Raw genomic sequence first — 24,387 nt, 5'->3', positions numbered from 1 at the left:
CAGTGATATGTTTCTCTAACTTGGACTTGGTCTAAGTGGAAGACTTTAAAACTCAACTGGGCTGTCCAAGCAGAGAAATATACACTTGGAATGTGGGTTCCTATGGAAAGGTTGGACCCAAACTGCTTTTGATATGAACACCAGAAAGACAAGGAAGGTGTTAAAGACCAACTCTAAGCTTTCATAAAAATTAAAAACCCATCCGCTAAAATTAGAAATCGTTTACTGTCTTTGTTAAGAGGCAGCTGAATGAACCTAGCTATCTAGTTAATAAAGAAAAAGAGTCCACCTTGGCCAAGCTCTAATTACAGCCTCAGAACCTTTCAGTAAGTTTACAGCTTAAAACATCTGAGTGATTCTGCCTTTTGAAAGCCATGTGAAGTTAGAAAGGCTGCCTAATTAAAACAAATCTTGGATAAACCACTTCACGGAGATAGAAGTTTGATGGTTGGATATATCAAAAATTGTTACCAGATGTTGTGCTGAGGCCTTAACAGTTTAAAGATCATGAGGGTTTTTTTGTTGTTTTTTTTAACAAAGCAAAAATTTTCTAATTGAAGTTGTCAGCAGGAGTGAGACTAATATGCCTGTATTTGATTAAATAATAGTTTATTTAACATTCAGTGTGGCCCAAACTTGGCCACGACAAAAGTCAGAAAACATTTTAGCCAGAAGACATAAAAAGAAAAACACAGCAAACTGACAGCGCTATGTAGGTAACGCTCGGGCACTGTGGTTTGATAATGTCAATTTTGAAACTCTTCTTGCCCGTTATCCTCATATGCCATACAAGTGTATTCTGCAGCAGTGCCTCAGAATCGATTCTTTAATGTAGTTTGTATTTTCCCAAAAAGAAAAAAAAGCTAGGGGACCAATACAAACTTATTATAAGACTTACGGCTAAAACCCTGGAAAGCAAACATCATGTCTTTTTCCATTATAAACATGTAAACATCTATATTTTTAGGAGTTACGTGTGTTATGTAGACTGCTGTTCTGACTCTCACTGGGCTGTGGGGATTTTCTCTGTATAAAATAAAAGAGTGTAAGACTCACGTGGTCTGTAACAACTTGCAGGCACCTTTTCCTGATTACATGATAGGAGCACGTAACTACTTCCTTCCTCTTTGGTGGACAGCTGTGCACGGCTCTCAGATGAAACCAAGCTTGTCTTCCTTTAGAAGAATATGGAGTCTTGCCTCATCCACACAGCCCTTCCTCTTGACTTTTGAGCCTCTTTCTCCCCTTTTATCTTCTTCTTCCCAGGTACACACCTTGCCTTGCGCCAATGAACAGTGAGGCAATACCTTGATATTTCCAGAATCAACATTTTAGACTTCTGCTTGACATAAAAATGTAAGAACTTGTCTGCAAAGAATACTGGGGAATGGATGCATCTTTTTAAAAAATGAATTTTCCACATAGCGGTCAATGTCTGAGCTCTCACTTGCTCTCCGTAATACACAGAGGTCTGGATTTTCAAAGTAAATTGCAGCTTACTCTGTGGCAATTATGAGAAGACAACTACACTAGAGGGTCATTAATCATTTAAACATTCAAATAAAACTCAGTGTTTCCTTTTAGATCTAAAGTGCAGCCCATAACACAATCGAAACAACATTAATGGGAGAAGGGAACGAAAAGACAGAAAACAGCTGTTGCTCCCTGGGCCAGGGTGCCGTGGGCTCTAATCAGAGGGTGAGACACTGTATACAGTCAGGGAGAGGACTCTGGTTGGTTCCCTTCATTTCCTACCGTCTTGAGCTCTCTCAGTTCAAAGGAAGTTAGGGTGGATGTTCTTACATGTCATAACACTGCATTTCTGGACATTCAGCAGAAGAGACCAACGGCTGGAAGGTTTAGTTTTCCAGCTGTTGCCGAGGAGTGTTTAAAAGTTGCTTGTTAGCTGCAAAGTGCTAATAATAACGTAAACAGGGTACAAAATGTCTCCCGTGGCTAATGAGCAAAAGCTCTGCTTTTTAAATATAACATTTTCGTTATGAAAATACATTTCAGTTTTACCAGCAGTTTACTTTAAAAACAAACTTGGTGAAGACCTGAAGGACATGACATAGTTAACCAAATGTGTCCTAGATGATAGCACGGAAAATAACTTACAGGCCAGTTGAAAAACTAATGACTCCATCATGTCTCTGGACTCTTTGCCATTTTAACAAGTTCAGTTTCTGTCTGTTTGATACTCTGTAAAATGTCTTGACTTTGTGGTGTGATTTTTACTTTCACGTCCATTTCCCGTGTCCTAATTTTTCTTACCTTGTTAATGTCCCTGAAAATGGCAGCGGCAATTATGAGAAGACAACTACATTATGAGTTCATAATTATGAGATGATACCTTCTTTTTTTTTACTTTTAAAAAAAAAACAGTGAAAATTGTGAAAGAGAATAACAATTTGTTCCAGTCCGAAAAGAGTCCCAGGTAGAAGCAGGATAGAATATGGGTCTCCAGACTCCCAGCTTCCTGTGCTTGTCAGTATGCTGTGCCAGGGAATGGAAATCACAGCACTTACCATCCTGAAAGGCTCACTTCTTGCTCCCCCATGCCCCGTGGGTGATGAGTTCCATTCCTAGTTTATAGAAGCGATGACTGAAGCCAGTAAGGAACTCGTCATCTGCACTCCAGCTCAGGCACTTTGTTGACTGTCTGAGCTTAGCAAAAGGAACACATCTAATGCTATCGCCATAGGCAGTTAAGACCATTTGAATCCCTCCCCTCAACCAACAAAAGACGAACCTGGAAAGAGTGATGTGTATTTTACTGAGTACTCAACAAATATCTGTTAAGAGAGCAAAATCAACATTAGTTCATCCTATTGCTGCATATACTATGAATATGTCTTATGTTAGGTCAGATCGGTCACCAGTCGTATATCTGGATCATGTTTTAAATACTGCCATAAGATGATCTTGAAGTGTTTCTTTTATTGAGAAATAAAGTTTTCCTTAGAATCACCAGTGTATAATGCCTGGAACTTAGTAGTCTGAAAAATGACAAATGAACAAAACAAAGAAACAAGGAAGGAAGAGGATCAGAGAGGGAGAGAGAGGGAGAGGAAGCCAGGAATGGGGGAGAGAGAGGAAATGAGTCTCAGAGCTAATGAGGTTACTCCTGATCATCTAGGAAAAGAATGAACTATTCATGGATTACTAGAGCTGGAAGGGACCTTGGAGATCATTTGTTATTTGCACTCTCTGCCCTCCCTTTTATATAAATATATAAAGAGGGAAGGAGGGAACTAATTTATTGAACACCTTTTATGCGACTGGCCCAATGCAAGATGTTCTACATGCATTTTATTCATGACCCTTTGGAATGGTTGGCCACTTGCTTTTTTCTTTCTCTGAGTCAGAACCTAGTCAGAAGCTATCTAATAGCTTTATTAGATAGAGCACTTATTGGGTCTTTGCTTATGTGGCTTCCCTGATAGCCGGTGAGCAGCTTGACACCATGGGTCATGTCTTTTACAGCTCTGTGTCCACAGTATCAGCATGGCGCTGGGCACAGGGCACATTCATACTCAGTGAATGGTATTAAGTATTAATTAATGAGTAAATGAATTACAGATACATACCACCCGATTATCGCATTTAGTGTGTGTCGTGGCCTTGGTGCTTATGCAGTTCTGTGCACGGAAGACTTCTTGTGCTAGATTTACATGCTTTTAGCAGTAAGTGAGCCTTGCATTGTTTCTACTTTTTAGACTTTTGAGTTTCTTTTGGATGATATTGATTTGCTTTCATTTAGATACAGAAAAAAATATGCCACATTTTGATATTTTAGCCTTAATACCCTTATGTAACACTTATAAAATTCACTTGCTACATTATAAGATGCTTTCAGTTCATAGAGGAAAATAGAACTCTTAGCTTTTATACCTTAGAAAGAATATGGAAACGTAGTCTCATGGTCTCCTTAACTCTGAATTATAACCCAGACAAGCTAGAGACATGCCCAGTGATGCAGAATTCAAACCGAAGAGAATACCAACTCCTTATGGATGTGACTAGACCAGAAGTTGAAACTGATAGTAGCTAATCTAATATTTACAGTGTAAATATGAGAGAGTACCAGAAGAGGTATATATATTTTTCCCAGTCCATTTAGACACCTCATATCAAAGAAGGTAAGCCTTTCTTCTTGTGCATGTAGTTATTCAGTCTTTCTAGAAGATAAGGATGATACTTGGTCAATTATTTATTTTTTTTTGACATATGTGCCAATGGGAACAGTTATTGACCCATTAAATACTTTTTGATATTTGACACAGGATAGTAAATACATGCATTCAGAAAACAATCTGATGCTACCTTTGTCATCATTGTGACACCTGAAAAGCTCTTTTGGTCTTTCAAGTACAGATAAACCTTCAGGAGAGTTCTCAGGTGAGCTGTCCACAAGGGCTTTTATTGTGAACCTTCCACACATATCCTGTATATTCATTGTGAACTAAGGAAATGGCATGGATTGAATCTCAGATCATTGATCATGGCGTCCGTCATGGGGCTATCCTTGCTTTTTGTGCCAACAACATTTTGCCAAGTTCTTTTAAGCAGACTCTTTGGTGGTATAGTGATCGTTATGCTATTTTCTCATAGTGTGGCTTTTGTAGAAAAAAAAGAAAATGGCATGGATCGATTTTGTCACAACAGTTACATGAGAAGTGTAGATAATGATGAACTCTTTCAAGGATTATTCACACCAAAGAAAATACTAGATGGCATGGATGGACTACTCAGATGTGATCGGTATTGACTCTATTTAAGTATAGAGGCTCTACTTACTAAAAGAATTCCCTTCTGGATAAATAACATGCAGATGATCGGGTACGTGTGCGCTCGCGCATGTGTGTGTGCGTATTTATAGAAGAAACATGTTGTTTTATTTTTTTAATCTTTTACCTCATTTTTAATGCCTTACTTCTGGTAACAGTCCTTAATATTCTTTTGAGAATCCACACTTCCCTCGCTTTTATTTCATCTAGTTCAGATGAAGCTGATTTTGCCCCAGATTCACGGCTTAAGTGTGTGCTAAGATCCGTGTTACTTAGACAGGAAGCTTATTAGAAATGCCTAATCTCAGGTCCCATTTCAGACATACTAAATAAAAATCTGCATTTTGATATGATCACCAGATGATTTGTAACTCACATTAGAGAAACTGCTCTAGACCTAATAAACCAATCCAAGCATTCATCCTATATCCCACCTGGCAGTAGTGGGACAGGGACATGACCTGAGTTTGGCCAACAAGGCCCCTATTTGAGGAGACTGGGTTGAGCCATCAGGAAAGTGGACTCAGTGCTTCCCCCTCCCTTGTTCAGTTGAGAATATGGCTCTCAATGTGCAACAGTGATGTTGCCATCCAGGGACAAGATCTATGTGAGTAAGACTGTAGTCAACATGTCATGAGAGCGTTTGAATCCTGGTTAAACTACGCCTAAAGTCAGGGTTTTTCCCAGTTTTCAGTTGCGTGAGTCAGGTTTATCTTCATATTGATCTGGTTTGGGTTGTGTTTTCTGCCACAAGCAACTGAAAGAAACTAAAAGATACAGTGGTTAGTAATGATTAAGAGCTTATTGAAGTCCAGCACCTACTTGCATGGTCTCCTTAGCTGAGAGATAGAAAGAGAGTGTTTGAGCGTGTTTCACATTTCACATTAGTTGTAGCACTTAGAAGCAAAGGAATCATAAAAGTCTTGGGATTGAGATGTGTCTCCTTTCCTGCATCGTTCTCTTAATTGCTTCATGTATATTTACCTTACCTCCCCTCAAAATTATAAACACTTCAAAGGCACTGAACTTTTCTTACATGAGGTGATAATTTGAAGTAATAAGACGTTTATAAATAAACATACCAGAACTTATACCAAGTGAGTGTAGGCTTTCAAAACCACCACCTGAGGAAGCTGCCAATTTATTCAGGTTTTGCTGACTTTGGAGAGAACATTGTTGTAAGTCTTTAGAATAATGATCAACGCCAGTTTCTGAGCCATGCGATCACATCAGCGAGTTGCTAGTTACATCTGATTTGTACTAAAGTGACACAACTGGCCCTGCCGTTCCATCTGGTCAGGACACTTCAATCCTGACTGACTAGCATCAGCCCTGTGTCCCCAGAGCTGAGGGGCCTTGACACCCCTAGTATCCCAGCTACTCCCTAAGCACTCTCTGGGAACCACTGCCATCTAGCAATGAAGGGGCAGAACCTGTCCTCATGGAGGGTCCCCCCGAATTCTGCTCCTGTGCTACAGCCAGTGGGGTTCTGATTCTGATAGAGAACCAGTATAATGAATGTCGACTGTATACCTCTGAGCAACTCAGAAAGTAGAATTATGAGTTTAGATTCAGAGGACTTGTCATCCTTGTATAATAGAAAGTGCCTAGCAATTGTATTCACAAATAAGGGATGAATAATCTATCACGAACTAGTAACTAAGAGCATGTTTCTCAAGCTCCTCAGGGTGTTGCAGTGACTTGACGGCTTTGATTTCGTGGGAAGCAGTTTTCATTTCTTCTCCTAAAAGAGGAGAGGAGGCAGTTTATAGAGAAGCAGATTCCTAACGGAGAAAACCCCTCCTTTATTGATTAAATATCAGGCATTTAGATTGTGAGTTTTTCCTTTCCTGTCTGTGACTTCTGCAAGCCAAGAAGATTTCAACAGGCAATAAAAATTCAAAGAAATAAAAGGGTGGAACAGGCTGTGCGTTGGTTGTTAAGGAAAATCTAAATCAACTGAGAAGGAAGGTAAAGGAAACCAATGTTTATGGCTGGGACCAAAATGAATTTTATTTGGAGTTCTAATAGAAAATTATACCATTATCACCAAGTTAAAAATTATGTATTTCTCTAGTAACAGAAGCATGTCCAATCATTTAAACTACAAGCTGAAAAATATATTTTCAAAATAATGATTTTTGTGATAAAGTGATGAAGGCATTTTTTTTATGAAACATAATGTTATGTTACGATAACCTGGTGTAAATTATTTTCTTAGACTATTAAAGCAAAACCTCTCTGCTAATAGTCAGGAATTACATTACAGTAGCATACTGCATAGTAAAATAAAGTAAAAGAGTGGATCAGCTTCCAGAAACCCCTCTATTGTTAGTGAATATTGCTTTCAGAATTTGTTTTGAAGTGTGAATTTAAGAACTATACACAGAAGACAAAACTTTTAATAATTGTATTATACCTTAGACTTTCAATATTACATTCCCATCACAGATTTGTCTAAATATTTTTCTTAACTCAGAATGAACCATTTAGAATCACCCATGTAGAATATATATATGTGTGTATACATACACACAAAGGTAAGTGTGAATGCATATATCCTTGGTTGATTACTGTGATATGTATGGACATTAATTATGCATGCTCAGTTATCAACAGCAATAGCAGACTTAGTGTGATATAATAATCATTTTCAAATAATCCTATATCTACTCAAGTTGGAAAGATTCTGACAGCAGGAGCCTTGAACAACTGCCCTGAGCAAAATAGACACTGCTTTCTTCTAAAGCTGGAAAGGACAAAGGTAACAATTATCCCTGAGACACTGGAAACAGAGTTGTCTGATTTTTTTTTTTTTTTTCTCTCAAATGCCTCCACCTCTTGTGAAAAGAACAGTGTGCTTGGGATGCAGTAGGCAATGGTGGACCTTTCAGAAGCAGTACTCGGATAGACAGATAATTAATGTATTAAAGGTGTAATTGAAATTAAGAATAGCTTTCATATGTGCTTTTAGTGCTGTGCAACAATTTATTATTTGACTGAGGTGCTGTCTTGAATTTTAAGTCAAGATGCCATTTGGAGCCAAGGTAGAAAACAACACTTAAACATAACTACCTCTGAAGGTTAAACTTGATACAGAATTAAGTAGGGGTAGAAACGGAGATTATTAAACATTTGTTTTGCCCCTCCATATTTCTTCCATAAATCCGGTGTTCCTTTTTATCATTAAGAGAATTCTGAGTCAGATCAGTATTCCAGTTAAATCAAACTATTTAGTTGCTACATTAAATGTATCTGTCCAGAGGTATCTTTAGCACAGATTAAAATTCCCAATGTGCCTGCAAATTATTTGCCCTGTAAGAAATTTAGAAAAAAATTTCCCTGAAAATGTCTAACTTAATCCTGATTTATGTTTAGTTTTAAAAAGCAAAAACCTGCAGAGAGCCTTCTTAACAACTTTAAACATATTACAATTTGCAATGAGTATATAATGGCATACGCTCAGTGGTGGGAGTTTGAAGATCTGAACGTTCAAAGGAATTGTTTCTCTATTTTAATAATCATACTCCTTATATTAATGAATTCAATTTACTGTGATATTTTCAAATTCTTTCTACATTATTTCTTTAACTGGCCACAGGTGTTTGTTTGTATTGCTTTAGTGTTCTTCTCTAAGTTTCAAAATGACACGCTCACACAGGAACTCACATTATTTTTCCATTTTTGATCCCTCCCTTCCCCCACCATCACCAAAGAATACTCGTGCCTTAGTATAAATCAGTCTATTTTCATGCTTTTAAAAAAAAAAAAAAAGTCAAGTTCGAGAAAGAATAGCACAGCTGTTCAAGATGTCATATCTTATAAAACAAATCTATTAGGAAGGTCAAATCCTGGAAAGGGTCAAGTTAATGATATAAGTGGAATAATTTGGTCATTTTCTGAAATTTGTAAACCTACAAACATAAAAGCCCTGCATTAGATTGACGAATTAGCTAAACCTCTGCTAATGGTGATTTTCTTCTTTAAAAGTTAGGACTTTTATGTTTAAGGCACACTTTTCTTTACCTTTTTTTTTTTCTTTTTGGTAAATGTGAATTGCTTTGAATTTTAGTCTGGTACCAATCAGTCCACTGTGTTTATTTTTGAATTATTGCCTTCATTTGGGATGAATTTAAAGGAAGATGGTTATTTCCATTTTTATTTTGCCAAAGAAATATACACATGAGCAACAAAAAATATATATATATAAAATTCTAAATATATATGTGTGTATGTATCTATTTGTATATATAATAACAATTAATAAAATAATAAAATCTTGGAAAATAGGTAGAAAAAGAGGGATGACCTAGGTCAGATCTAGCCACTTAACTTTTTGGAGCATGTAATATCTACAGATTCCTTTAATCATACATAAATTATTAATTCTTCATGAAATCTATCTCCTGGTTTCTTAAGTTTCATTGATTCATTAATTCTGCCATTATACTTTTTTTTGTTTTAATGTTGAGCCTCCTTTTAATTTATTTATTTTTATTTTTGGCTGTGTTGGGTCTTCGTTTCTGTGCAAGGGCTTTCTCTAGTTGTGGCAAGCGGGGGCCACTCTTCATCGCGGTGCGCGGGCCTCTCACTGTCGTGGCTTCTCTTGTTGCGGAGCACAGGCTCCAGACGCGCAGGCTCAGTAGTTGTGGCTCACGGGCCTAGTTGCTCCGCGGCATGTGGGATCTTCCCAGACCAGGGCTCGAACCCGTGTCCCCTGCATTAGCAGGCAGATTCTCAACCACCGCGCCACCAGGGAAGCCCGCCATTTCACTTTTTCATCAGAGATATTTTATCTTCTAGCCTGTTATAACCCTTTAACTTGGGAAAGAAGTATAACTTTCTGATTTTTAAAAGCAGGTATTTTAAAATATAAGACCATCAGTCCCTGAATTTTTTAAGTTATTAAACTGGAAGACCTTGAAACCACTTTTTTTTAAAAGGAAATATGTGCATGTATTCACACAGATACATATTTTCAGTATATGTTTGTATGCACGTGAATATATTGTATATATGTGTACATTTTATTTATATGTGTTTATATTTATATATGTGAATATATTCTATATGTATATGTATTATATATACATATATATATATATACATATATATATATATAAATAGAGGATGTCAAATTCCAAATGGTTGTTTACGGACATAAATTTATCCAAAATTATTTCTTGTCCAAAGATTTCTAAGTCTTGATCTGTATAAATCTAAGTGAATCAACTTTGTGTGATCCATGAATTAAATGTACATTGTCATATTTTGTGATAACATATATCATCTGTGTGATCACACCATATGAAAAGAACGCTACATTCATCTAGAATGAGTAATATGCATAAGGGAACTTGACCTACAGTGCATTTCTTTATGTTCTAGAAGATTCCAACAGCCACTGATTCCTTCCCCAAATTTCCACTTAGCTTTTAGGATGAGAAATATGTATCTTTGACAGACTCATGAAACTCGTGTAAGTGACTAAGTCACCACCAAACTGCTTTACGTAATGAATCCTTAAAGGTCTTTTGGAACACAGTGAAAACAGAAAGGAGAGAGAGAAGTCAAGAGAGAGAAGAGAGCTATTTCTATTTTTTAGATGCATAATTAATGTTATGAACTTTCTTTGAGACAGTCACCTATATGTGAGAGTTTTAGGATCACTATTCATACTTATTTTCATATTGTAAAATAAAATAAATATGAGGTCCTTTGTATATGTTTTGCTCATATTCATAAATATGTAGCTACAGATATTGAACTTTTTATGCATGTATATATACACATCCAAAGCTTATTCAGTTATTCAGTATCTTCTAAAATCTGATATCTATTGATACTTAGTATCTTCTGAAATTGAGAGAGAAGGAATTTAATGCTGAGTGTCTGATACATGTTAAGTATGGCATCCGTTATTCTGTCATACATAATTATATTTGTTAATTGTGTATGTGAATTGAGAGAACTCTAACATAGTAATAAAAATAAATCACAGAGTACTGATATCTTATTTTCCACCTAATAAAATCAATAGTTATTAGGCTGACATATAAGACACTCTCCTAGCCTAGGAACTCTTACTGCCTTTTAAAATTTTTTCACAGTCTTTTGTACAAGTAATTATATTTATTCTCAACTCTCCAGGAAACTCATGGAATTTTTTTAATCTAACAACATCATTGATATTTTAGTTTCACTTATAAAATATTATATTGCTTTAATGAAAATAAAAGTAGTGACACTTCACCATGTGTTCATACTGAAAGTGGATTCATATGTGTATATATACACATATATGCGTGTATGTGTATATCTGTATGTATATGTACATGCAGACACACATACACACACCAACATATGCCACTTCTGCTTGTTCTGAAAATTGCTCAGAAGCTCAAGCAAACAAAGCTCATTCCTTTTCTCTCCTGTCATATAATACATCATTTAAATATGGTGCAAAATTTATTAATTTTCTTTTATGTTTCACAAAACTGAAACTGTTTTCAATTTGAGTCCTATTTTCTGTGATAATGGCTGCCTTTGTATTTCATGAATACAGCTACATTTAAAGTGAACACACTTTGATCACAGCATGTATGTATACGTACACATACACACATATTTTAACAGACTGTTTATTAAAATTAGCAGCATCCTCTCTTCTGATAGAGGTCAATTCAATTAAACTGTCATTAATTAAATGCCTACTGTGTGCAATGCACTGATAATATAAAAGAGTAAAGGAAAAAAAAAAAGGCCCTTCCTTCAAAAGTCCCCAGTCCCTTGGGAGTGACTTGCATATGTATCAATAAATAATTGGAATCCAGCGCTCTCTCTCCTGTACCTAAGTGCTGAGAAAGCAGAGCTGTTTGATGATTTAAGACAATTCAATATATGAATTGAATTCTAAGGCAGAATTGGCATTCTAATGTTCCAAAAGCTAAGCGTACACACTGACAACAGAGTACCTTTTATGAAGAAGTGTAGTTTTGATATATTTGGGGCTAAACTTGTAAGTGTGGATTAGCACAGGAAAACAACTAAACCATTTTGGGGATCTCTTTTGTTGTTTCTTTTGTGTGTTTTAAATTTCAGCTTCTCAATGAATCTTTTTTTCAAATATTTTTAAGAGCTTAGTAATTGATGGCATTTTCTTTGCCATTATTATTCATGTCACTAGGGAGAAATGTTATTTTTTGTAGGCAAATCACTGTAAAAAAAATAATAATTTGGGGTCATTTCTTGCTTTAATTTATTTGCATCTTCTGCAGAGATCGTGGACAGTTTAACAGTGTTCACGCAGGGAAAAAATAATGCCAACAGAAAAAGAATATAAACCTGAGGGAGGGGAAAATAAAGTTTTTAAAACGTTCGTTGCATTGTTTTAATTTCAGAGCCCCTCTCGTGACATAAAATCTCGCTCACCAAGAGGTTTGTGTCTCAGGAGGTACAGCCAGGCCTCAGTACTGGTTTCCTTATATTCTGCTCCATGTACAAGATGTCGAAGTATGAAATGATTTTAACTGTTCCTTTTGATAGGAATGGCTGAGGGGTCATCTCCAGAGAGAGTAGTTCTTTCTTTGGTACGTGATACAGTGTGATTAACAAACTCCAGATAGCACAGAGAAGCAGGTCCGAGTAAGGTTTTTAAGTGCAGTTCCCTACGCAAGACGATGTATTGCCTGGCGCTGATATGGCAGTACTGGAGGGGGAATATCTGCATCTGTATAAAAGCAAAGACAATCTTTGCTTTCTTCTTGAGCAGCTGCAGCCAGTCCCACTAATGGACGTGCAAAAGCAGAAACGAGCAGCACAAGGTATGTGTTCGTTTTTACAGATGGTACTGCAGACAAGTTGGTAATGGAAAAGGAAGTCGTGTACGTGAGCTATTTGACCATGGGGGTGGAGGGCAGGGAGCTACAGAAGGACAGCCCGATTACAGTACTTTCCTGTGTAATTGACCGTGTGAGTTATTGAAGCAGTTTTCCCATGAAAGATTTCAGTTATTACAAAATTACATCATTATTGTTAAGGAAATGCATAATTCCAAGTTGTCTTTTTAAAATAATGTCATTAAAACTTTAAAAATCAGCTTAGATTTCCCTGTCTGCCCAGACCCTCAATAATGAAATTATCTGCTAGATCTGGGTTTTACCTATAACAGTCATAGAATCCTTATTTAAAGACACATCTTTCATTTGAACAGTGACAGAATGTACTAGGTACTTATTATAACTCTTGGAAAGGTGTATTTAAGTACCTGATTTTATGGGTCCTGAGAAAATACAAAGTTGAATACAAAATTCATTTTCAAAGAATTATTTATAGAATCAAAAATTAAATGAAGTTTAGGTTTGTTTCCCTTAGGTCCCACCCCATGTATTTAAAAGTCACAGAGAATGAAATAGTACAAGAAGTATTCCCAATATAGTCTTATAAAGTATTTAGTTATTTAGTACAAATTGCATATTTGGTATCAGGGTCTCTCGTTGACACATTTGCAGATTTTTAACATGGTTCTTAACTGTTTCAAACTTCAGTATATTTAACTGTATTTCCATAAGTTCTGTTGTTGTTGTTAAGAGGAAATAAGCAGCAATTACCATCTTTCTTCTGAGCAAACTATACGCTATGTTTTAATATCTGATCTCAACTCAATAGCCTGTAAAACATGTTTGTAGAGTTAATAATATTTTAGTCTTGCTGGTATGTAATGAAATGGAGACTATATCACACATGAAAAGTATAAGTCGACTCCATAGGTCACTGAAGAACATGTACTTTTATATCTAATAATGGGGGAAATGTTTAAGGAAAAAGAATTGTAAACATTTTTATATTCTTCAAATCTCAGGAATTTGGTAAAATGACCTCATTTTTCAGAATTGGCAGCACTTTCTCTTGAATAATGAGGATACCACACATTGCAAAAGGTTTCTGCCAAGGAACATACAAATATATAAAGTAAATCTAGTAAACTGTTACCTGAACATGTATGTTTACAGAACTTGTCAAAACTCTAGCACCATTTTTCCTTCCCCATCTCTAGTTATGGTGAATGCAAAAGAGATCCTGGTTCACGGCTGCCTTTTCATGCTAGCATTTTTAGGAACTAAGTCAATGCGCTAATTTCTGCTTTTAAACAGAGGCTTTTTTCACATATATATTTTACTCTTATTTTTTGAGACAGCAGGATCAAAACTCATGCACTGCACCCATCCCCCTTCCCCACCACTGCCTCTCCATCAGGCAAGCGCTGTGCTCTTCCTCTGGCTTCGGCTGTATCTACCAACTTCAAAAGTGATCGTTGCCATATCTGATCAAGGATGAGTCATTTCTTTCTGGTACCTCAAAACTTGGATAATTTGATCAGCTGTTATGGGGTGGTTTGAAGAGATAAGGGTTCTTCAAAGCCAAACTATGGTGAAATATTTTTGGTAAAAATTCCCCGATCACTTCTTTAGTAATATGGCCTGAAACATGGTTAAGAACTGTAGCTCTGAAGTGAGGGAGACCTGGGTTTGTATCTTAGCCTGACTATTTAGCAATTGAAAAATGTTTGAAGACCTCAGTTTTCTCATCTGTAAAGTGGATAGAATAACAGTAATAATAATAGTAATAATAATTCCTGTCTCTTAGGATTGTTTTGAAGATGTCAGATAATGAAACTAAGCCTTTAGTATATTATCCTACACAAAATAAATACTTGATAAATATTAGATGCATGATGGTGATTATTTTTAATAAGTACAAAAAGTAGTCAAACAAGAGAATTCTACCAGATAATTGATTCAAAAGTGGTTTTTAGAAAAAGTCTTGTGCTTTTGCCTAGACTTAGAGACAAGGATGTATTTTTTGACACTAGGTAAGTCAAAGAACCATTCTCAGTCTTTTACCTCACCAGTAAAGTGAGAGAATAATAATGCCTGGTAATTCATTTTGAATCTAAACTGAGGTAATATATGTCAGGAGTTCTTAACCTTGGGATCCATGGGCACTCGGACCCATGTGAAATCTTTGGATACATTTTGTGAAGGACATTCTTTTGAACAGCCTGAAGTTTATTTGTAAAATACTTTACATATTTTTTTTTATTATCTGGGGAGAGTGTCATAAATTTTATCAAAAGAGTTTATGACTTCGAAGAATGTTAAGAGCCATTGATATAGATGTAAATGCCTTGAGGGATGGTAACACTTAATGGACCAGCTATTATCTGTTAGCTGATACAAAAAGAATTACTGATTATTATCTGTTATTTTCTGTTTCTTTCAAAATGACCATATCACCATCACTATCATAAAACCAGTCCTACTTAGGTAATACATAAAATACCTATATTTGTTTCTTAAATTAAATGCTTAGAAACTGAGCCTTTTGAACTTTAGGCTTTTTCTAGAAAAGTCCCTATCACCAAGAGTTTTCTATAATGTGAAGAATTCCCATAATAAATGTTTGCTAAATTTACTGTTTAAATAAAATTTGCAATAAATTTATTAAAACAGAACCAATTCTTGTATTCTCATGCTGAGGTTTGCTTAAGAGGTGCTAAAGTTGTTTGTGCCTCCAAAAAGCCTTTTTTTTTTTCCTTTTCAGTGTCAGATTTTGGCACTAGCATAGAAGAAGGTCCCTGTAGAAACTCTCTCAGACCATTGTTGTTACTAAAGGAAAGGTGAAAATGGATCTGTGGTGGCAGAAATAGAAGCAGTGAGAGACATGAGCAGTTCTTTTGACAATAATGACTTTCACGTGAAATGAAAAAAGACAGTGTAGACGTAAATCTTCAACCATATTTTCAGCTGTCCAAATACATATTGCTATAACGGCAGAACACTGTTATAGAAAGAGCATGGGTTTAGAACTCCAAGGATCTGGATTTTTCTAGTCCTGGTCTGTTACGTAATTTGTGTGTGACATCAGATGTTTACTCATTTACTAAATATGGGGTAAGTCAAAGTATGGAGATGGGGGTCCTTCAGACCTATGTAATGGGTTATATGTGTGATAAATTTCTAAAATCTGAAGATTTGAAGAATCCATATGAACAATTTAAAGCGTGAGATTTACCCTGGGAACTCTTATTTTCTGCAGTCCCACTCCACGAGTCACCAACTGCATCTCAGAAGAAATGGAGCTGATGTGTTTTAGCGTGTCCTGATTTACTGGGCAACTCCCATGTGGTGACGAGTCAGTGGGAAGGTCCTAGGCACATTCGTACCTGGGTACAATGTATGACTACTAGAGTATGAATTGCCTCATGTCCTGGAACAGAAGTTGTTCCATTGCTCCTAGCCAAGGATGTCAGTTTAGTTTACACTGGTCTCCATTAGCTTTGCTGGTGTGTTGAGGAAGTGAATGTAATAAGCCAGGTAAACAGGTTTTGTTTCCAAACTCTGAGATAGGTAATTACAAGACGGATGCTTGGCTGAACCTTGTAGAGTCTCTTCAGTTTTCTGGCAAGAAATCTGAGGGCATAGAGGGCTGTTTTCAAGCAGGCATAGTCTTGCTGTTTCAACCGATTCTTCACGATTTTATTTGAAACAAAAGGCAGCCAAGGTATTAATATCTATTGCTTTTTGTTGGCAGAGCTCTTTCCCTGCTCTTGCTAAAATATTGGCCAGCCCATGCTTCTGATAAAATTCTGGCTATTAATTTAAAGGTGTTCATTGCAAGCCACCATCTGTTTTAAGTGGTTTTAGGTACTGCATTCCTTATATTCTGTAGGGTCTATTGGTGTGTAGTCAATAGTCAATTAATTCCTTAATGGGCGGAAGTGGGGGAGAGTGGCCTTCTATGTCTCTTAGTGGTGAATGATAGTGATAATGACTAAAGTAATATTTATCATTTATTCAACAATTATTGAACGTCTGTTATATATGACAGTCATGAACACATTATTTAGTTTATATCAACTCTGTTGGTGGTTAATAGGGCAAAGTTATTGATAGGACATTATTACTGATGGGACAGTAAGCAAGGATCTTGCTTCTGAAATGACTAGACTAGACTATTACCTATTTTTATTAAGGAACACAGAGAGTAAGCCCTCTGATTATTAGATAACTTTCAGCCTTTACATGAGATTTATTCGTGGGAGATGCTTTGGTTTCTTCAGGAATGTTTCCATATAATTTACATGAATTAAACTGTCAATGCTCACGAACGATCTCAGTTTGTATCACGTTAACTCAACACGTAGTTAGTTTTTAGCAGATGGTACTGGAAACTGAGAGATTACGGATCATGTCTGCCATATACATCACTGTAACCCCAGCTTCTAGCACAGTGTCAGGCACATGGTGGACGTTTAATAATTATTCCCAGAACTGAGCTGAATTAAATTTACCACTGAAATTTTATTACTGCAAAGTTGTACCAGAAGGTTCTATCATAGCCATCTGTGCATTTCCCTAGAATGAAGTTTTCAAAGGATTCTTGATATAATCGAATAAACATAGAAATTATTTAAAGAGTTAAAAATACTTGAGGTACCTCCAGACTAACAGCATGTATATCAAATTTCAGATTGATTTGATTTAAAATGGCTAAGATATAAAACCATAAAAAATGTGAGTAAATGCTCTGCCTATCAAGGCTTGTTATGTAATTACATGGTTTCAGTATGGTTCTTATTCATAGAAAACTATTATAAAGCATCATTTCTGCACAAATAACTCCACTAGTAGGGATTTTTAATATCTTGAAGATGAATATCCATGTCTCTAAATGTTAAGCCACTTGAATTAATAATTCAATCAAATTTACTTTTTATTAATCAAATGAATAAGTTCTGTGTTAATGATGAAATTTGAAAACCTTAAAATGTTTCTTTTTGGCTGATCTTCAAATAATAAGATAAAATAAGCAATAAAACAGATGAACCAGTTTGAAACTTCTTTTCCCATTCTTATTCATTTCTAAAGACACATCTGGGTTTACCAACGTATGTGTCAGGGCTCAACTCAGAGGGATCTGCAACTGACTGAGAATTTAAGCACCATAGAAGCAAAACTTCAATCAGAAGCTTTGAGAAAAATTTAATGATAGTGATGCCATACGGTGGTTAGCTGTGAACCTAAAGACTAAAGGTTTTTTCAGTTAGTCATTACACGTCTTGGTGTACTCTATAGCAGGAAAAGGAAAACACTACATTGGATTTAAAGTGTACTTGTGTTAAAAGATGGGTGTGTCATTTTCTGTTTCAAATCCTGGCATGGATGATTGTGCAAATTCATCACCTAAATTGCTGTTGTGAAAATCAATATGGTGGTTCTAAAAATTTGAAACGTGGAAAGGAGACAGGTGATCCAAAATTCTCAGTAAGTCACTGGGCTGGCCTCGGAATTCCTTGCAATTAACTGTTCCTACCACTGCCCATCCTTTTTCACACAGGAAATTACCAGCCAACAGAAATAACATGAAGGCCACACAAATGCAACCTAAAAGTTAGTGGGCAAACTATTTAAACTTGAAGTTAAAAGCAATCAGTTCCTTGTTGATTCCAGAATTTCCTCTGTAGAAATTTTCAGTTGAGATGACTTTCAGGTAGATTGGGGTTTTCGGCCAACCTTCCTTCACTCTTGCCCTCTGTTGAAACCACATAGAAGCAGAAGGTGCCCTGAGAGAAGGCCAGGGGCAGAGGATGCTATGACTGTGTGTAGCTTTGGATGTGTAAAGGACAGCTTTCCTTCAGCCTGAAAGGAGCACCTATCAAGTACGCCACCGGTGTTATCCACTAACTACTTATTCCTGTCATTTCCTCTCCCAGAAGTGTGCTTATCCATATCACTCAGTTCTCCTCTGTCCTGCACAAAGTCATGGAGGTACACATTATTATCATCTCTTAAAAACAGCCTGTAGGAAAAGGAGAAACAATGTATTATTTAAAACATACACACGCACATACAGAACCATCAGCAATGCATGACTCTAGTGATGCATATGCAGGAGAGTTGCAGCTTTGTTCTACCTGACCTTGTATCCTCAGGACATAGCAAGTATCTGGCTTCAGCTATTTCTCAGAAATAAGTGTGGGATGTAGGACTGGAAAATTAACTCTCTTGATTTTATTGTCTACAACCTCATTAGCCCTCTCTGACCAACTGAAGATAGATTTGTCAATCCGAATGGGAGACATTTCAAAGGAATATTTTTTAAAAACTTTTTTTCTCAAAAACAGGAGTGATGACTAGTGATAAAAATAATAGCAAGAGAGATTATTTTCAACTTCATTAATGTTTAGCTGCTCAAGACATAGAGCACTGTCCTAGGTGCTTATTACTTAGACTATTTGATGACTGTTAAGAGACATGATTTCTGTCTTTAACATAGTACAAAGGAGAATGACAAAATATTTTAAAACTCTGCTATACCTGATAAACTATGAATGAAATAAGACCTTTAGTGCCTTTCTTTCTCTTTAACAAGTTCATTGTTAAAAAGTGGGGCAGGGGAAACTTCTATTCTGCTTCCTTCGCCAGCAGACTGCGTCTCAGCACTTGATTGGGCTAAGGATGTTGGTGACTTCAGAATAAATGCCATACTCCATCCAGCCAGGTTCTCACTGTGGGTCAGGGCTCTCATCTGCGGTGTGATTTAGAGAGATGTGGCACGGTCTACAACTCTGTGCTCACACAACTAAGGATGTTGCCCGCTTCTCCCACCTTCTCTGTTGCTTCCAGTAATTCCAAGTGCATCAAACATAAGGTTCTACAGTGCTCACCAAAGTGATACATTTGTTTAGATGGGAGGTAACTTACCATGTGAAATATTTCTCACCTACCTCCCACTCTCCTCCCGCACACAAGCAGGCCCCTGTTGAATTCTAGGTGTGAACACCTAGACATTTCACTCTGACTCAACTTTCCATTCTCATATTTGATAAGGTTGGCACAAATAAAATACATGTGATTATACCCAGCTATATGCTTTAAGCATATCTAAAATGTGCAATAAGTAGATTAAGGAGATATAAACGAAACCACAAAATATTTTTCTCTTACAAAAGAAATACAATTGAATCCCCTTGATGGATAGCTAACTTGAGCACCTACTACATACCTGGCATTGTTTTATTACATCCATTTGTCCATATTAATACTCACAGCAGCTCACACTTTAAAGATGAGGAAATTTAAGCATTGCCAGGTTAAGTAACTTGCCCAAAATTGCACCCAGCAACTCAAGACAGAGACGTGTTTTGAGTACAAGTTGTCTGACTCCTAAATCTGATTATTAACCCCCCCATGCCATACTGACTCCGAGTAAGTGAATCCAAAGGACTCCTGATGTATTTAAAATAAGATATGGTTTACCTAAAATATACCAGCCTTTATTGGAGCCTAAGTGCTGCTTAAAGCAAGATACGCCTGTGGAAACCAGTCCTGTAATTTCAGGATTTTCCCTCGAACTAATGAAGGGCATTTTCTTTGCAAGAGAATTAAGCACAAAGTTGTGCAAGGATTGACGCGTTCTCTGAAACCAGGATTACACCCACTTTGGCATGCTGTGTCAAGCAGCCAGGGCATAAGGAAAAAAAAGCAGGCTGCAATGAATGGTTATACATTCAGATTTGAGCCTCAGACATATATGTGGGTCAGTTTCCAAATGGACATTTACATTGCCTTTACATGGATCAAACTGGTGTTTATTTGCAAAACGTGTTATTTCGATCTTGGAAAAAAAGACAGCATGGCCCCAGGGAATTTTCACAATTATAACCTAACTAGGCTCCCCGACTTACCTCGGATAAAGGGGGCCCCCAGAGTGTTTGATAAACACAACCTCTAATAGATCGTTGATTTGGGGGAAACGGCAGTCTGTACTTTTGCAGTAGGTCCCAGTTTGGACTTTGAGGGCTAACACCCAACTTTTGTGCTGCTCTTATTGAGACTGAGAAATTTATGATACATTCCTGGCCCTGATTTGGGGTGGGGGGAGTAAAGAAAAAGGGGAGCCAGAGATTATCTTTGTGAAAAACTCTAGCTTATATTACATCACTTAAAGTAGCCCAACCTGCTACACTAATGAAATTGTGTTCTTGGTTGAAAAGGACAATTGTTAGCCTGACTTTGTGTTCACTAAAAACATTCCCCCAATCTTGTTAAATTATTGCTCTCATTTCAGATTTTTATGGCTATGCAGCTTACCAGTCCTCATTTCTTTATGTTTCATTCATTTTCTTTGTATCGATGATTAATGGAGGATGTTGAATGTTAGAGTGAGCAGGCATCAGCAATTGCAAGATCATAATTAGTTTAGCTGACGAGGGCCTCTGATAGCACTTGCATCTGGATGGAAAAATTACCCTATAGGGAACTGGCTGCTCACCAGGTCTTTTTAGTGATACATTGTGAAACACCCGATGAATCAAATGCCCTTTCAATGCCAAGAAAGTGTTCCAGTCTTGAAGCCAAAATTATGTCTGCAGAAAGCTTTCCATTTGAAATGTATCAGAGTACAATTATAACCATTGTATTTTCTTGGCAGGGATACCACTCGTCTACAGTATGGACTCAAGTTAAATAAATTGCCTAAATTTTATGAATCCCTGAAATTTTGACTTATGGTGTTTGTAATTTTAAATTTACAACAAAATTGGGCTCCAGCAAGACTTTTTCCACTCCTTATCTAACATGCATATTTTATCATTAAAGGCTTTACTTCCTAGAGAAAGGAGAGCAGAGTTGCAATTCAGGCTCTTTTTTTTTTTTTTTTTTTTTCAGCAAGAGAGTTCCATTTCCTGCCTGTTAGTATTTGCGCCCACAAACACAGCCTGACTTTTGTTTCAATGAGAAGTTTAATGGAATCATTACTTGATAGCAAGAATGGAACAAGCAGTACTAATGATCTACTTTCAAATATTCTTGGATTATTTTTGAATCTGGTGGTTAGAGAATTCAGCCCACTAAAATCAATTTGTGTTCAGAAATGCTTGTGATTTCCAAGTCTGAGTCAAATAAAATAAATAAATAGCCATTGATGGGACTATGTTGTCTGGCTTAAGTAGGCCCCTCATAAGGATTCTCATTAGTAATACTGTACTTCTAGTTGGCAGAAGTTTCTACTATTCCTCTCAGCTTTGGGAGATAGAGGGTGTGTTCTCTTTCAGATTTTACAATTGCAAACCAAAAATCAGAACTGAGTGTCTTACAGTCTCTTAATACTTATGTTACGTGAATGACATCCAAAAAGACACACATCAGGTTTAATTGTAAGTGGTTTACATGCTGCATTTATTCCAAGCTTGACTATATTTTAAAGCTCAGGTAGCCTGTGCTCCTCCCTTTCCAGAGTATATTAAACATATTGGCAGGCTCTGTCTTTTGACTTTTGTTTTGACACTTTTAAAAGGTATATTTTAGGGTTCAGCATTTAGGAACCATCATGAAAGGCACAAAACCCAAAGTTCAAAAAGTTAAAGCTGTTTCTGTGAAAGGCCTTTGGTGTTGCACACACCTCATCCATCACTGTACGGTTAATTATAATGAAAATCAGTGGTGCCTATTAAACACAATTGAACCTGACCTCATTACGGGCAGTGTGGTTTTATACTGTCATTGTTGCTAGTCTAAAGACAAAACTCCTGGGTTGATTTGGTCTAACTCCACTGATCATGTGACTCACCTCTGACCTTGTGTCTTTTTTTTTTCCCATTTCAGAGGCGTAGAGGCTCGGGTGTTTTTTGTGCCAATTGCTTGACCACAAAGACCTCTCTCTGGCGAAAGAATGCAAATGGCGGATATGTATGCAATGCGTGTGGCCTCTACCAGAAGCTTCACTCGGTAAGAACTTGTTAGACTGTTTCAGGAGAAACTTTATAAAGCACCCTGGTCTGTGGCATGATAAGTTCCATTCCCTGGCTTGCAGTGCCTGCCCCTGCAGAGTTTAATGCAGTCGCTTTGAGTGCACATGTGATTTATGGTGGACCGGCCTTAGATGTTATGGGGAGATACATCTGAGATCATTAGTAATGCATTATGCTTCTTTTGATATAAAAGAGGAAAATGATTGATTTCTGGGAACGTCACATAACGGATAGTTGAACAGGTGGTTATCAGAATTCAGTGAAATTAATTTAGGTAGAAAGGAGAAACTTCAAAAATTCAGAAGTACATACAAATTTAAAAATAAAAAGGGGTTCTCTCCCATGTTCATTATAAAATCTAGGGCAGGGGGAAAATGCTTATTTTCCAGTTTACCATTGGAATTTGCAAGTGTCATTTGGGGGCTGGAAGTTGGACCCGTTCAGAAGAGTAGTTCTAAACTGGGACCCAGGATGCCAGCGCTCTACAGTGCTTCCAGTGGTATCTGAGGGCTTGCAGAGCACACAGCAGAGCAAGATGCAAAAGTGCTTTGTGTTTTAAGATCTCCGGCTGACTAATTTCTAGGGCTCTCTGAGGTACCTCAGTTATTGCTAACCAAATTTTAGGTGGAATCCTCTAATAAAATTTAAACTCACAAATCTCCCATCTTTATATGCATTTGACTTCTTGAGGATATTTTTTTAGTTTAGATAGTTTATCTGCTGACCAGAGCTGCCTTTAAAAATAGGAATGCCCCATGTAGTAAGCAGAAATCTATTTCCCTCTGCCGTTTTCATTTTGTTTGGCATTTTACCACAGCTCTAGCACCGGCCAATGAATAGATCACAGCTATGGAGAATATAATTTTAGACAAAATGTCCTCCTAAATGGACCATTGGAAGCACTCTTTTAAAAAATGCATGCTGCCAACAATGCTAATTGGTAGTAAACTGTAAAAACCTTAGTTATTAGCATGGAGCTAATAGAGGGATTCCCCACCCCCTGACACACACACACACACACACCACCATGACCTTACTTTTTCTTAAACTTCACCACTTAAGCACAACAATAAGCTTCCATTCAGTGGGTACTGACATTAATAATTTTAATTGAACTCAGGCCAGTCAAAGGCCAAAAATTAATTAAACTGCTGCTCTTCCAGGTTATGGTAATTTAACAACTGCAATATGAACTAAACTTTTTTTTACAGTTTCTTTAATATTCATCTCTCCAGAGATGAGATGTTTTCAATTCTGAGGTTTTTTAAAATCACAGATTTAAACACATAAAGGTTATACTCACATTTCATGTCAAAGACTGCCACAAAAATTATGAAAGTTTAAAAAAGGTATTAATGCATATTTCAGATTTCTTTAGAAGACAGAGATTAACTACTGCATATTTTTATAATATGAATATGAACTCTTTATAAACCTGAAATTCTGAACAAAGTAAATGAACAGGGAATAGCCAAGGGGATGTGGCATTTTCATTCTGAAATGAATAATCTGATTGTCAGTAACAAGTGTGTTATCCTTTTTCCTTCAAAATATCTTTGTGACAATAAAAACATCGCAAAACGTTTTGTATTTTGTTTAACATATAAAGTACGCTCTTGCATTGAGGTGCCTCCTTTCTAGGTATAATTCATGAGTTACGTATTGTTTATATTCATATTTTATGTAGAGATTACTTCCTGATTTCAGTAATCTTTTAGAAAAATCAGATTTTAGCCCATTTAAAGATTCTCCTAAATTATTCATCTGTAAATATGCATTGATTTA

At 36.6% G+C, this 24,387-nt stretch overlaps 1 protein-coding gene across 6 annotated transcripts in view; it reads left to right on the top strand.

Moving 5' to 3' along the window:
* The window catches only part of TRPS1 (transcriptional repressor GATA binding 1), a 254,207-nt gene that overhangs the window by 222,033 nt on the left and 7,787 nt on the right, over nucleotides 1–24,387 (top strand). For all 6 annotated transcript variants that reach the window (XM_033842967.2, XM_019932107.3, XM_019932104.3 and 3 more), the window contains one exon: nucleotides 22,457–22,579. In XM_033842967.2, coding sequence (XP_033698858.1) covers nucleotides 22,457–22,579 — 123 coding nt within the window. The remainder of the gene's footprint in view (nucleotides 1–22,456; nucleotides 22,580–24,387) is intronic.

The sequence above is a fragment of the Tursiops truncatus genome, chromosome 17, assembly GCF_011762595.2.
Source record: "Tursiops truncatus isolate mTurTru1 chromosome 17, mTurTru1.mat.Y, whole genome shotgun sequence".
NCBI classification, from domain to species: Eukaryota; Metazoa; Chordata; class Mammalia; order Artiodactyla; family Delphinidae; genus Tursiops; species Tursiops truncatus.
The sequence above is the reverse complement of the archived record's forward strand: the minus strand, read 5'-3'. Positions and strand labels throughout refer to the sequence as shown.